Source organism: Plectrocnemia conspersa, unplaced genomic scaffold (assembly GCF_051122295.1).
Source record: "Plectrocnemia conspersa isolate PC_06_02 unplaced genomic scaffold, ASM5112229v1 ptg000001l, whole genome shotgun sequence".
Classification (NCBI taxonomy): domain Eukaryota; kingdom Metazoa; phylum Arthropoda; class Insecta; order Trichoptera; family Polycentropodidae; genus Plectrocnemia; species Plectrocnemia conspersa.
The window spans coordinates 23,571,133-23,587,704 of NW_028277165.1; the positions used below are offsets into that span (position 1 = coordinate 23,571,133).

General features: G+C 29.2%; 1 protein-coding gene across 1 annotated transcript in view; it reads left to right on the forward strand.

Moving 5' to 3' along the window:
- Nucleotides 1-16,572, forward strand: part of LOC148239291 (uncharacterized) — a 126,949-nt gene that overhangs the window by 99,160 nt on the left and 11,217 nt on the right. Inside the window, exons 5-13 of the mRNA XM_088181402.1 lie at nt 191-1,373; nt 1,871-1,967; nt 2,068-2,265; nt 2,934-3,054; nt 3,122-3,258; nt 4,922-5,081; nt 5,155-5,304; nt 13,343-13,514; nt 13,648-13,788. Of these exons, the coding sequence (XP_088037528.1) occupies nt 191-1,373; nt 1,871-1,967; nt 2,068-2,265; nt 2,934-3,054; nt 3,122-3,258; nt 4,922-5,081; nt 5,155-5,304; nt 13,343-13,514; nt 13,648-13,788 (2,359 nt within the window). The remainder of the gene's footprint in view (nt 1-190; nt 1,374-1,870; nt 1,968-2,067; nt 2,266-2,933; nt 3,055-3,121; nt 3,259-4,921; nt 5,082-5,154; nt 5,305-13,342; nt 13,515-13,647; nt 13,789-16,572) is intronic.

Below are 16,572 nucleotides of genomic sequence, written 5' to 3' on the forward strand. Positions count from 1 at the left end.
TAATCAACTGCCATTATGACAGCGAAACAACCATGACGTGCGTTCGTTCACTTCTTTCAAATGGCATATAAATATTTTATACGAGTTGCATTGGGCACTCTAATCGAAAATCTATATATATAATGCCCATAAAATTGATTCAGTCTTTCAAACACTATTAACTGCATGCAATATATTTTTATTTTTTCAGTTATCATCCTTTGTTCTTCGCTGAGGTCCACGACCGGCGAGACGATACTTAAAACCATAGACACTTTCAAGATGTCTTTGCACACTCTCTTGGCTATCGACGTGTCCAGCTTCATACCTTTCTTGCCCAAGATCGGGGAAGGAGATAAACAAGATGTTAAAATGCAAAACGACGCGCCTTTCGACCCTAGTGTTAATATAAGCAATCCGTCTTCCAATCTGTCTAAAGACTCTTTAATTAATTTTAATCTTGGCGTCTTTGATAAGAGCGTAAACGTGTCATATGTGAAAGCGTCTGCTATTGAAGCCGAGAGCCATAAACGTAAAAGTGAATTATTTAACGGTGCGAGGGTTGTGTCTGAAGTTTCAGACGAGGGTCTGAGGGCCTTAGGAGAAAAATTCGAAGCGAATTCCTATATAAATGAGGGCAATTTCACGGCGAGCACTCTCGGCGCTGAAAACATCACTTACGCACAAAATATGGATTCGAAAAATATATCCGGAGTAGAAGGCTTCAAAGGGTTATATAATGTCGATTTTTCGACTCGGAAAAATGAATTGAAAAACAACAACGGCAAAACAAGCAACTTATTTTTGAGGCGTAGGAAGAGAGACGGTTTTCATTCGGAAATGTATAGAAATAAGCGCTGGATACAAGACAGATACGAGATGTTCGAGAATATCAGCACAGAAATGAAACACTCTTTTATGATATTGACTAGCATGGATTCGAAAAATTTGATATCGGACGTATTTGTAGCCAATTCTACTCCTAAAGACGAGATGTATGAGCATATCTTAGAAGGACTGAGAACTGTTAGGAAAAGCTCAGAAAATAGTACGCAAAAGGTGTTCAAGTTTTTATTTCTCAACTGGCTGGAGAGCGATGAAGTTTTAGAATCCCGTTGGAGGCCTTTGATTACTTTGCAAACTTCCAAGAATACGACTTGGATATCACAGCAAAATGTGGTGCAACAAGATGACGCATTTCTGAGCATAATCAAAGTTCAACCGAACTTTGATCAGTGGTTCAAAGATAAAGGACTTCAGTATGACGAGGATTCGTGCGATGGAGAATTTTGCATAAGAGCGCAGATAAAAATGAACTCTACCCATATCATTATTATAGTCGTATCTGCATTTTTATTATGCGTCTTAGTCATAGGACTCGCTTTGATTATAAGGTGAGTCGAAAGCAATTTTTTATGAAAAATACTTAAAATTTTATTATTTTGTCCGAATCATTGCTTTGATAACGATATAATTTTTACGTATTCCAGAAAATTTATTACTTGAATTCATTGAAAATATTTAATAGAAATGACATCGAGTGAAATGAGACGAAAACATGAAAATTTTCATTGAGCATTTTATTTACCCGTGTATATTGTATATTATTAATCACTTAAACTAAAAATATGATTATACTTTCAAGCTCCACTGCCTACGCTTTATGAACTTTGATAATCATGAACCCTGAAATTTTCCCTTTATAAATGTCCCAATTCCCTGCTCAGGGAAAATTCACTCATGCAGAAAATCATTATGAATTTATATATCAAACGTAATTAATTAACAAAGCCGCAAGGTAGAATGAGTACAATTTTAAATCAATATTAAATTACAGATCAACCAAATGATAATTTAAACTTGTTTACGATAAATTGCTTGAAACTTTCAGAAACATATTATTGAAAAAGAGGCTGTCAAAGGGTCCAAACAAGATTGTTTTGACGGCAACGGATTTTGTGTTCCCGCAAGTATCCGATAGCAGAAGGGTAATTTTATTTCGTTTATCTCGATGCTATTTATGTGCTCGGGTATTGTGTAAAAGTTTACGTATTTATACTATGATTATTGAATGTTGTGTAATTTTAGGTGGACGAAGGAATTGAAGCAATGTTGTGCTGTTGGCTTCAACAATTGCAAGAGTTTGGGGGTCCAGAAGTGGAAAAGCCGGATCTATTAAAGGGATCAGTGGGATCCTTAAAGGGTCTCGGAGTGGCCAAAGGACCTTCGTCCAATGGAAGCTTAGCTAAAAACAATTACATAGTCGACCACAGGATCCGATATAATGTGAGTGAATTATGTACATGTTTAGTTAAAATTCAAACGCGAAAGTCGATTAGAATCTGGGTAGTATACAAGATAATGAAATGGAAAAGAATTTCATCAGAGTAGACAATTTTACGGATTATCTGTCTGCAAAAAGGTAAAAAAAAACGTTGACCGTAAGGCTTTGAATGAGATTTAAAAAAAGTTTAAAATTAAAAAAGTTTCCTTTCTCAAGCGAAAGGCATACAGATGGATTATCTTTTTATTCGCAGCGAAGACGAGTTCTATGAAAAATTTAAGACCGAATTCATAAGCAGCACTTTATTGCGGTTAAAATTTAAACCAGATACTCTTGATATAAATATAATACTTATGTAGCAAATATTTAATTTATAATGATAATAAAATACAAATGTTTATTAAATTAAAAAGATACAAATATATTTCAGTAATGCATATGCTAATTTTAAAAAACGAAACTCTAGTGGATGTAATAACTTATACATATTTTAGACCAAAATGTTAGTTGACACATTTTTGGCTTGGAATCTTAATAATATTACAATTTTATGGACGAGAGTTTATAGATTCGTATTATAGCATACCTTGTTGAAATTTCATTCTAAATATAAAGAATGAGCATTATGTATGTGTGTTGGTTTTGTAAGATATATACATAAAAATGATAGGGAGATTTGGTCCAGCTAAAAGAGCTTCCTGCAGTTGGCACATTCGAGCTGAAAAGCAAAGCAATGGATTGCCTCGTGCTCACACAAGGATTGAGACACGAAAATCTGAACCCTTTCATCGGTAAGATTAAAATATCAAATTTATTTAAAAAATGAGATAGGATATGAATTAAACGTTTGTTACTTAGGTTGCCTCACCGATCCTACGAGACCTGCCTTGGTACATGAACATTGTAGTCGAGGATCATTAGAAGACGTTCTAATGATGGATGAGATTAAATTGGACTGGACTTTTAGACTGAGCTTATTAACAGATCTAGTTAGGGTAAGTTATTTTTGTACATTTTTAATTTAACAAATCATTTAATGCATAACATTAATACATACTATCAAAAAATTTCAAAAAGTATTTTTATCTTATCGTTACATAGTAGAGACTATACTTCCATCGACAATTAACTATGCCTTTTTTACCAACACATATAAATGTGTTGAATGCTCTGCTCTTGACAATGTAACTGACTATAAGAAGCATGAATTATTCTACTTGTAAAATAATTCTTTTCAAGGTGAATTAGATTGAACATTAAAAAAAATCTGTATTAGACAAATACATATTCACCATATTATATATTGACCCCTTATTTACTTTCGCAACTAACTGCTTTAAATTAAATTAAAATTGTGATAGGGCTACAAACATGTGGTGTGTAGTAGGCATAATCTTTTAAATCAAGAAATTTATTTCATCGATATGTATGTTACAGTGAATATGTGTTACTAGTGAAAATATATTTTCTCTGACATTTCAGTGAAATAATGATGGAATACATTTTCACCAGTAAATATTTATTTCTACTATATAAAAATATATTTTATCTGATAGATGCTAGTGAAATTATATGCTCTTATATACTGTCATTTGAAAGGCATAAAAGGTGTAAAAAAGGTGATGTAAGTCCTTTAACTGGCAATTGTGAACGCTACTTATTAAATTCTGTACAAAAAATAGCTTAATAGCAAACATTTTCCGAGCTTACATGTACTAGATCATCAGCGTAGTGAATAAATACAATTTTACTGATATTATGAAGTAAAACTATAAAGAAATTATTTGATACATTTTAACTGGCCTAGTTATTAAATTAAATTTTTATTAGTGAAAATATTTATATTTTTTTATATTTATTGTAACAGTTGCGAAACGTCCATTTTCTGTTCAAACCCAAAATGAATTAACCATACACAGATTTACTAAAACTTCAGCGTTACATCTGTGAAACGCTTATTTGCCGTTTAAATCCAAACTTAGCCTAAACTAAACGATTTAATCAAGTCAAACTTGACCTATTGAAATTTCTAAAACTAACTATAGTTTTTGAACTTTCATTAAATTAATTCGTTAAGGTTAGGTTTGGGTTTGAACAAGAAATAAATGTTTCGCAACCGTCAAATTGAGGTTCATATATATTATAGAGCGGCATATAATTTCACTAATACCTATCAGCTAATTTTTTTTAGTGTAAATAAATATCTACCGGTGAAAATGTATTTGGATGATTTCACTGAAACTGTTAGTAAAAATATATTTATACTAGTCAAAATGTTACTTTACTAAAAATACACATTCAATGTAGCATACGTATTATTTGTTTTCGATTGTGTTCGTTGTATTTAAGATAATTAGACAATTTTTAATGAGGCAGACAAACAATGAAAATATAGGATTGATCATTATCGATAATGTTTTCTTGCGCTAAAATTCAAAGTAGATTTAATTTCGTTACTACTGAATTTAATTTATCTAGCGATTCAAATTATAAAGAGTTTATAACCAAACTAAAAAATAAAATTAAAGATAATATTATTACACTTCTCATTACAGCTCAAAGAAGACCTATAATTCGAATTACCTCATTCTGAATTACAGTATTTTTTTTATTGAAGAAATTTCTAAATATTTTCGTTTGCAAAATTATGTTTTTTAGGGTATGAGGTACCTTCATTCGACTCCATTGAAAGTTCATGGTTATTTGACGTCTAGGAATTGCGTTATTGACGCTAGGTGGGTGTTAAAAGTTACCGATTACGGTCTACCGGCTTTTTATGAAGCTCAAGGGATTCCGCCCAAGTCGAAAAATGCCAGAGGTTATATTTGCTTTTATATTGATGCCGTACTGACGCGTGAATTATTCAATATATACGATTTTTTCCGGCACAGATCTATTGTGGACTGCTCCCGAGCTTTTGAGGCATTGCGGCTTAAGGAGAAGAGGATCACAAGCTGGAGACGTGTATTCTTTTGCTATAATCATGCAAGAGGTTGTAGTGAGGGGAGAACCGTTTTGCATGTTGGCCTTATCACCTGAAGGTTTGTAAGCTTTTATTGATTAGTTAGGACGTGATTTAACATTTAAGTCTGAATGCCGTATGCATAAGTAAGCGAATTAATGTTTGGTGTGCGAGTTAAGCGAATTTGTCGAGCAGTGCATGCATAAGAAAATTAATCAAACTATGAAATAAGGAATAAACAGTACAATACGTTTTAAATTAGTGCTAATTTTACATATAAATATGATTAAAAATAATTTCAACCAATTAATAATAAAGTTTATTAAAATAAAAATATGACATATTTACAATAATTGTGTGTTAATGATAAATATATATATTTATTATATTGAGATTGTGGAAAAAGTCTTGTTTTACAATCAGTGCGATTAAAAGGCCGTTATTTCTCACGGACCACTAAACTCAACATTTTATATCATGTCATATCAAGTAAAATTCTAAATATGAAATGGTATTTGTTTTTCCACTCTAAGCTATGTAAAAAAACATATCATTAAAAGATACATATTTAATGATATGATGAGCATTTTTTATTAAAAAAAATATAATAAATAATCTCAGATATATTTATTATTAAAAATACAAAAGTAAATATTTTATCGTGTCATTTTTGTATTTAATAGACATTTGACTAAAAAGTTATATACATTATAGTCAATATATTATTATATATTATAGTCAACGTTTACGAAGCTTTGTATCTGCATCCGAAGGATCCAGTTGCAAAGCGAGTTAAACTCTGGATTCTATACGTCGATCTGGACCATGGTTGACGTGAAGAGGGAAGCGACTGTTTTCTTGATCTCAACAATTTATGATAGGCGTCTCTTCTTTGTTGAAATTATTGCGAACCATCGTGTGTTTAAATTTGAAAGTTTTTAATGCGTTTTTGGAAGCAAGTCTTAAGCGAAAGTTGTTGATTTAGGCTCTGTGTATTCAATTTAATACACATGTAGGTGTAGTACTCCTTTTTTTTGATATCACGAGTGTAATTAGAATATTTTTTTTATAGTTATTTTATAATTGTTGCGTTGGAATTAAAACAGGGAGTAACTTGTCACATGAATAGGTTTTAAACGGTCGTTAAGTTCTGTCTATTGTCACGTACGGTTCGCACTAGCCGCCATAAAAAAATGATAAACGGAATTTGGCGCTTTTAAATTTCATCGTGTATTTAAATTAGGGAACTGAAACGGAAGTTTTTAATGCGTTTAAAAAAACAAGTCTTAAACGAAAGTTGTTGATTTAGACGCTGTGTATTTGATTTTACATACATGTCAAGTGTAGTACTCATATTTTTGCTGTCATGAGTTTAATTAGGTTTACATGTTTTATATCATTGCGATGGAATTTAAACAGATTGTAACTTTTCACTTGAAGAGGTTTGGAACAGTCGTTAAGTTTTGGCTATTGTCACGTATGGTCCGCACTGGTAGCCATAAAATAATAATAAATGGATTTATGGCGCTTATGGTTTTGATCTTACGGTTAGACGTTTTTGGGTACGGATCAGGCGCGTACGGGGAGAAACTTTTTCTTTCGCTCGCTCGCGTGTTAAGAGTGAGTGAGAGATAAGGGCGTGTCGAACGTAAATATTTAATTATAGAAAACAATGTCTGGTTTAAAACTTTTTAGATTATCGAAAAATAAAGATAGCATAATTTATTTATGAGCGAGTTCTTTAATAACGAGTGCAAAGATAAGGCCGCAGGCCAATTAGAGTAATAGAAAATCGCAAAGAAATTCATTAAAATACTTTTGATCTTCCGCGAAAGTATGCATATTTTCAAACATCTGTCACGAAAACCTTCAGAAAGATTTTTTATCTGATATTATTCTTTCATTACTTTAGCAAAAATAATTCGAGTTCTAGAATTAGAAATTTATAAACAATTTTTTATTATTCTCAGACCCTTATTAAAACCTTCCAAGAAGTATGGATATTAGGCATAAGCCGCCTTTACTTATGCAGCGTTTTAAAAGCACAGTGGTTGTAAATATTCTTTTTAAAATATTCATTCAAATTCAATTTTAACTAATATAAAATGATTAATAAAATTTTATAATATGACAATTCCCGAAATAACATTTTTCTTGAAAAGGAACACTAGTAACGCACTTTCTCTATTTTTAGGCACGAAACGCGTGTAGAATTTGTTTTAGCCTAATATTTTAGTAACAGTTTTATAAATATGTTTTTTTTAAGTACTTAATTATAGTTCGTATAGTAAACATTTACCATTTTCGTAAACATGTTGAATGTATTCATTACTAGCGATATGTGACATTTCGCTTCTTTATTGTTCATTAACGTTATTTATTTATTAAAATAAAAATAATTGTGACTTGGTAGGTTAACCAAATCTTAAATACATAAAATAGAGCCAGTTTCTAGAATGCCATGGACTAGGGCATCATCAAGAGTGCGCATTATTAAAGTATTCTTGAAGTAGCGCCCATTTCTCAATATTAAACCGAGAATCTTTATCGATCTGCTGCCTTTACTTATGCAGCGGTATAAAAAGGGCAGTGATTGTCAACTTTTTTAAAATATTCGTAAAATTAATTTTATATAATAAAAATATTCTCAATGAGAATACTCGATTTGACTTTATCTCGAGAAGAAACACTAACACAACCATTTGGAATGTAATTATTATTGTAAATATTTACAAATAACTTGTCTTGTCTCTTAGTGAAAAAATGAATAGTTACTATTAAACATTTATTAAAACTGTGTACTACTTTATAGAATTTAATCTTGTAAGTACACACAAAACATTTTTTTGTTACAACTTTTTTTAATTTCTAAAAAAATTTGTAAACGATAAAAAAATGTATATACATACACATATATATCAATGTATAAAAATAAATAATATACTGAATATAGACTTATCATAAATGAGATATTAAAGTGAAAAATACGATAAATTTAATAGGAATTGGACCTGAACCCGAAGGGTCCAAGTTTTTTGAACCCGGAAAAACTCGGTTTTTTCCGAACCCTTCTTACGTTCAATGCGTCGATACAAATGGTCACTGTGAACCCTACAATTTTATTGAAAAAATAATTGGCAATTAATATTAGCAACATGTAATCATTGTGATACAAGAGACATTGGAACTAATAATTAAATAAATTGTATAAATAATTAAATTGCTAACATTTCTTGGCCCGAGTCTTCAATGAACATACTATTTAATTAGACGAAAATTAAAAAAAATGGAATAAGAACATAATGAAACATTTTATTAAATACGAAAATTGATAATATATTAAAAATTTTTCACGGACCAACCGCATTGGTCCTTAAACTATTTTTATCGCGTAATCATTAGACAGAAAACAAATAATATATATTATATATACATACTATCAACTCTTATACGAGTATCTTAGTGGATCGCATCTGTTAATTTCTCGTTTATTAGATGTTTATGATCGTGTAATTATTACTTGGCGTATACGCGTACCCTCGGAGGTACGCGGGACCTCTGTTCTATTGAGTGTATTATTATTCAATACGGTATGTAAATATTAATATTTTATAATAATATTTCATACAGTCACTATTCCTTATTTTAATATAAAGGAGATTCAAATAAAACTTTAAATCGCAAAGCTGTGTTAATTTTAATTAAAATGAGCAATAAAAACGTTTCGAAAAGCATGTCCATGAAATAAATCAGAGAACGTTTTCCGGTTCAATTGGTTGTATGTGTTTTCAATTTCCATTGCGAATAAACGCAAAAAAGAGATTGAAAAAATATCACATTTGATTAATATTCCATATCGGACCCATTTCATGTCGTCCAATATAAGTGAATTTTACACACAGGGATATTTTTAGCAATGTTTAATTTTTGTCTTATTAAACAAATTTAAAGCTGCAGCGTTTGAAGTTGATTCATTTTCACGTAATTCTTAATAAAATTAACTCGATTAAAAAACTTATTTATTTTATTATTAGACTTCCCAAGAGTTTATAATAGAATCAGAAGAACCGCAGAGCTTTACTTTTTTTTAAAGACGATTTTTGATAATGCGTAATTTTTAAAACAATTAAGATTTGCCTGAGTTAGTTTAGCAATAAATTTAAGCGTCAGCTTGTTAAATATCGGTTAGCAAGTTTATAATTTCTTTCGCAGTTAGCTTAAACGAATTTTTTTGTTATTCCCTTAGGCATTCTCAGACATTATCCTATTGTTATATGTACATATATATAATATATATTATTATTATACATTTTCATAAAAAGTTTTTTTTTCTGGAAGATTTATTTCAATGCTCATATAAATTAATTAAGGTAAAATACAAGAGTGGGCTAACTCATTTTATATTGCTAGTTATACGAAACTTATTTTAACTTGGTAGTTAGGATTCATAAGTATTGCTGAATAAATTCAGTGTTATATAAATTGTTCACTAATTGTATTTCTTATAAAATAGAATATCATAATGATAATAAAAAATATAATTCTTATTGATCTCAGTATTAAAAATATGCGATATGTGTAATTAAATAAAAAAAAAAAACTGGATGTGTTCGCGCGTAAAACAAACGTAGCTCCTCAGACAATAGCGTTTAATTCGTTCTATTAAAACATCGAACGTTTGTGTTGATTGACGGTCACAAAGGACATACAGGTATACCCAAAACCTTCTGATGAAAGGACGTCCGGGTCCTTTAGCAATTTCATACGGGTTTTATCGCTTTTTTCTGAAAGTAAAAATAGCTGGCGGACGGTCGCTAAACAGCCTCATACAATATTCATCGTCGATTGTTTGCATCATTTAAACGAGTTTTGAAAATAATTCCCCGTTGTGTTTGTACGTATATATACATATGTATGTATATACAATTTTAGATTGTATAAGATTAACGTTTATAATGAACGGATTTACGGATCCTTTATATTAATATCATTTACGGTGCGAGGACTTAAAAACATGTAAATTAGTCATAAACTCGATGTTTTATTATTTTATGATTTTAAAAAGTTTATGTTCAGGATAATTATTTTAATAAGAATTGGTGTTCGTTATAATTAATTAATTTATATAAGTATAAGAAACATTTTAAAAAACGATTATTGTTTTGTGTAATAAAGAAATAACCAAAGAATATAATCAGAGGAAACGGCATTAACCATATTAAAAATAAATACATAGCTATCAGGCGCGGGCGGGAAGATACTTTCCATCTCGATCGGTCGCGTATTAGGTGACGAGAGTGAGTGAGAGATAAGGGCATGCGGTCCGCATGAGAAAATATCTCTATCTCTCCACCCGCGCTTGATAGCTTTGCATATCGGACTTATTTGCGTATATAGCAGTAAAACATTTAATATACAGTGACAATATAAACTTTTTCAGCCATCTGATTTAATAAATAATATACAGTAGACCCCCAATAACGCGGTAAATAAGGGACATGCTATTTGGTTGCGTGTAATTAGGGGGCTAGATACTCATACAATTTTTATGAATCAGGCGCGTGTGGTGAGATATCCTCCCTTTGGCTCGCTCACACATAAGATAACGGGAATTTAAATAGCACATCCTAAATTTACCGTGTTATCAGGGAGACTTTTGTAGAAAAAATCACACATGATATCGATTTGGAAGTGAATTAAAAAATATTTATATATGGTGATTGTCGTTTCTTATTTGTTATTTTATTGTAGGTTTATGTTTTTTGTTATATGTTGTAAATGGTATACGGGGGTATACGCCGTATACCCTCTCCTATATTTGTAGAAATTGCGTATACTCTCTGGTTAAATTAACACATTATAATATCAGATATAAAAAAAATATAATAAAATGCATTTGGGTAAATAATATTATAAACAGATTGTAATTGATGTCTCTTTTGGCTTTTGGTGCAAGTACTAAGCATTCAATAATAATAAACATGGATGTAAATTTGGCTGTAAATATAGGGTATACAATATTGTACAAAAACGCGTTACCATTTACCCTTTGCGAATTTTACGACTACAGAACTGAGTATAATACTCGCAACTTATTATTATTTACCCTTCAAATTTATTATTTTTTTTTGTTAATTTGTAACCTAACTGATAATGATTTAATCAATAATTTGTATTTGAGTTTTCAATATTTGATTTATTGCTAAATAAAATTACAGCAAGTGTGTTAGAATTGCTTGTATTTATTTATTTAAATATTCTTTTTTAATTATAAATTTCTTCTCTAAGTTTATGTTCAAAGCAGCTTAAAGAAATTGTAATTGCCAATAACAAAAATAGAATTCATTTGATGATAAAATCTAGAGTGGGATTTACCAGCAAAAGTTCTCGTACAGTGAGCTCTGGGGTCATGATATTTGCTTAACATATTATGTCTGGATCTAGTCCAAAAAATCTGGATAATATCATTTTATCACTTATTTTAGAAATGAAGCTTTGAAATATTCTCCTAAATGTTAAAGATAAAACGCCATATTTCGCAATATAGCGTAAAAATTTAATCAAATGCCAAATCCTGGAAAAAGCTGCATAGTAATATAATTATTCCAGTTTTAGATTCCGGAACGTCTTCGAGAATCACGATCGCTTCCTCTTTTGATGGCCGTTAGGGTTAAGACATACTGACTCGCCTATGGCTGTCGCAATCCGGCTTTTTAATACGCTAGCATTGCAAATTGATCTCTTTAATGTCAGCTTCGAGGAGCTGGTCCGGTTCATATTATTTAATTTTAATACTTGTTTACTTTTTTTGTGTATTATTTTAATTATATATTGTTTGTTTAATGAAATTATGTTTTCGATAATGATGCCGCATTGGGGTAGCCTATTGGGTAACGATGGTATTAATTTAATTTAAATATATTATTAAAATTATATATTTAAAGTTGAATTATTATTAAACATACAAAACTTTTTTTACCGATGCTTTTTTGTATTATTTTAATCATATATTTTTTATGTAATGAAATAATACAATGTATTGTTTTCAACCATAATGACGCATTGGGGTAGCCATTATTTTTTGTCGATGCTTTTATATAAAAAAGTGACGTTTCATAATTTATAAAATACTGATTTTAAAAATAATGATTTTTATAATTTGTTATTTTTAAAATTGTTAAACAATTAACAAGTTTATTTTAAATCTGGAAAGTATAAAAGCGAGTGTAACTGATATTGTCAGGGAAATTATAAAATTAAAAATAAATCTCATACCTGAAGAAGCAAAAAGCTTTTTAGACTACTGAAAAAATAAGGCATTATTCATTTTAAAGCTTCAAGTACTAATATAAAGAAAACCCTACAATATTTAACAAAATTTTATGAGTGATGTATTTCTTACATTGAGTTATAGGAAAATAGTTTTGGTGGAGCAATATCTTTTACTTGGATAAACAACAATGAATAAACTTGGTCTGAAATTTAAGCATCAGTTGAAAAAAGTTATGAAACTGTTACAAATAATGCGATAAATATGGATAAACTGTTTGATAAACTGGTGATTGCATAAGTTTTTTGCTCGGAAAAATATGACACTTGGAAAGAAAATGGATACAACTACTAAGTCATTTCAAAGCAAATAACATTTCAGCGCCCAATCCTGTCCAAATTATACAATATATTTTCAGCCTGCCAGGCACATCTGCACCTGTTGAAAGGATATTCTCAATAATGAATAACATATGGTTTGAATGAAAGGGTAAAATGGGTGAAATATGAGTAAAAGCTTTATTGCGCTGTAACAAAATTGTTGGAAATTTTTCGAAGCGTTTAAAAATAGATTTTTTAAAGAAAGTTGAAGCTAGAGATAAATATTTTTACTTTTTATTTATAAGTATGTTTAGTTGAAAGTAATTATTACTTTTTGTTAATTACACTTAATTTTAGGTTTAAGAATAAAATAATACAGTAAATCTAATTATAATGTATATTTGCATATGAAAGAGCATAATTTTGTATTAAAAAATTATATTAAAAAATATATACAAATAAATTATATTTATTAAAAAATATTCACAAAATAAAGAAAATAATTGATTCGTTATTTTATTATTTAGAAATCATAGAAAAGGTAAAGAAGCCGCCGCCTTTGATAAGACCTTCGGTTTCCAAAGGAGCAGCTCCGCCAGAAGCAATCCACATCATGAGGCAGTGCTGGACAGAGCAGCCAGAGATGCGACCCGACTTTTGTCAAGTACATGACCTATTCAGAAAGCTAAACCACGGAAGGTGAGCATCTGGCGTGTCTCATTAAATGTAATATCGCTTATTAAACAAGAAAGCCGAGGCACTCTGAGTTTATATTAAAAAAATAAAGAGAATCTCTTTATTGAAATACACATTTTCTCCTCCCTCCGTCCAGGAAAGTGAACTTTGTGGATACGATGTTTCAAATGCTCGAGAAGTACAGCAACAATCTAGAGGAGCTAATCAAGGAGAGGACCGAACAACTGGATATGGAGAAGAAAAAAACAGAGCAACTGCTGAACAGAATGTTACCGAGGTGAGTGTTATTCTTTTACATAGTGTATTGTACAACGCGATATTTATTTTGTATGTATAAGTCAATCGGGATAAGTGCACGTGGTGGTTGCAAATGTTATCAAATAAAAGTATATCATAAAATTATAATATTTTTAATGATTTCTATTAATAAAATATGAAGAGATTGTATTTGATTTTAACATATTTTTAAAGTTTTACTAGTGAATATCTCAGTTAATCATATTTTATAAAAAATATTATAATCCTTTAAACATGTTATGCCTATTCTTAATTAAAAATATATATATAAATTTTCGCTACTCATTATCAAATTATTTTAATTAATACAAATGGACGTTTAATCCGAAACCATTTTAGCGCTGGTAAAATGGAATCTGCCTTGTTAAAATAATATACGAAATTGCATTCCGTTTGCCTAATCTGTGTAATGCTCTTAGTGGATTTGTAGATCCACTTGTGGGTGTTCGCTACCGAGTTTTACTTTAGTAACAATCTATATATATACGTAACTATAGCATAGCTTGATTTTAATTAGACGTTGTTCGAAATGGGAATTAAGTTTTAATTGTTACTAATTGAAAATATTTATTTATAATTATTAAATTTTCATTATGTTTAAGCTTCTTTCAAACAACACTGTATCACAAATTTATATCCACGTTAAAACGGCTTAACATGCTAGATATCAAAATCCCGTCAAATCGCTTGAGTAGAGAAAATTTATGATGATATAACCAAGGGCATATTTTAATTAAAACTGACACTTCAATAAATTGATAAACTGTCATTATCAATTTGAACTAATTAAAATTAATATTATTATTAGTAAAAGTTAACTACTTTTTTATATTTAATGCGATTGTACGAGTAGAGAGTTGTAGACTAGAACTTTTATATTTAAAGCTTCTTTCCATTATTCTGGAGATGTAAGAGTTTTGCATATTCAGTTAATGCAGCGTTATTCAAACTAAGCTATTATTTAATATAAAATGGAACGCTTTAAATTTTACTTCATTTTTGCATATTTAGATTATTTTTTTGTATGATTTTGTACTATTGTAATCAATAACTGCTTTTATTTTAAGAAAATAAAATTATTTTTTCGAATCAATTTTTAATAACCATATGACAAAATGAGTGTGTAAAATCTAAAAATTAATCATGACTGTCATTAAAATAATTTATAAATTATGTTATTGCTTATAATGTTAATATTAAAAATTTAAATTGGGAAAGAGCGTAACGAAATTCAATGAAAGTTTAGAGGTATGTCTAAATTTATATATTATATTATAATGATCAGGTTACTTATAAAATCGAATGACTTTTAAGTAAACTTTTTAGAAAAGAAGTAGACGATAAGGTTATTACTGATTTTTTTTTCGAATAAAAGAGTTTACATAAAAATGTCTAATGAGGTTCAAAAATAAAAAATGATTGATGTTTTATTTTCTCAAACTGATAGATAAATATGATTTTTCTAGCAATTTTCTGAACAAGTTTAATAAAAATAAAAATTAGGTAAAGCAAGAAATAACATATATTTTTTTAATAAAACGTTAATTTTTAATTGTATTTTCAGTTATGTATTTACAATTATAATTATAATTTCACTAACTGTTTCAGGGAATTTCTATCTGAATACATTTTCACTAGTAAATATATATTTTTACTAGTGAAAATTAATGCTACTCTAATAAATGACCATAAAACTAAATTTGCCATGTGTTGTTCAAACCCAAATGTATCTAAAATGTATTAATTAAACGCAGTTTGATTTGATAAAAATTCTAAAAATAACTATAGTTTTCGAACTTTAATTTATGCAAGTTGGGTTTCAATCAAATTGAGTTGTATAGATATTTTGCAGCAGCGTTGAATTAGTTAAATTATATTTTCGATATAAGCGCCAGTAAAAATATATTTTCACCAGTAACATACATTCACTGTAACATATACATTGATAAAATAAATTTCACACTGGTAATACACGAAAAAAAGACAAGAAACGATTGAGCAAATTGACTCTCTGCTCTTTTAAGTAGTGTTTTAAGAGAAATTATTAATCACTCATATACTTACACCTTTACAACAAATCAAAATATCTCCACCGCAATGTAAAATAACTTTTTCAACTGCTGTAAGTAGTTAAAATGATTTTTTATCCATCAATTATCGTAAACCTAAAAATAAAAAAGAAAATTTATTCCTTTTCCAAATGACGTCACGCGCGAGCTACCTGCCCTTGTATATTAGTATGTATTAAACATATACACAAAATCAAATTTATACTTAAATTGATCTGATGAAAAGTTATATTCATATTATTTACTGATATAAAAAAAACATGAATTTCGGGAAAATTTGGGATTTACAAAAAAAGAGGTTGTCGATTACCATATTTCTACTAAGTTCCGAGTCTTAGAAAAACAAAAGCAAAATTATGATACTTTACAAAATGAAATAATTCTATAAGGCAATTAGTATTTAACCTTTTGGTTGCCGAAGTTCAATATATCGTGTTCTGATACGTTGGCAATTATTTAGCAATTTTACGTTTTTATTAAAGACAGTGTCAAATATATTTTTAATGAACATTAGGGTCTTTACTATAAGGGTAAAAAAAAATTTAGGAAAATATATTGATTTTATTGTGTATTATTACTTAGAAATTAATTATAAAAAGTCCAAGAATAAAAGGGTTAATAACTTTAAGAGTCGATTTTTAATCCACATTTAAAATACATAAAATTACCCTAATTAATATTTTGAAATATTTTTG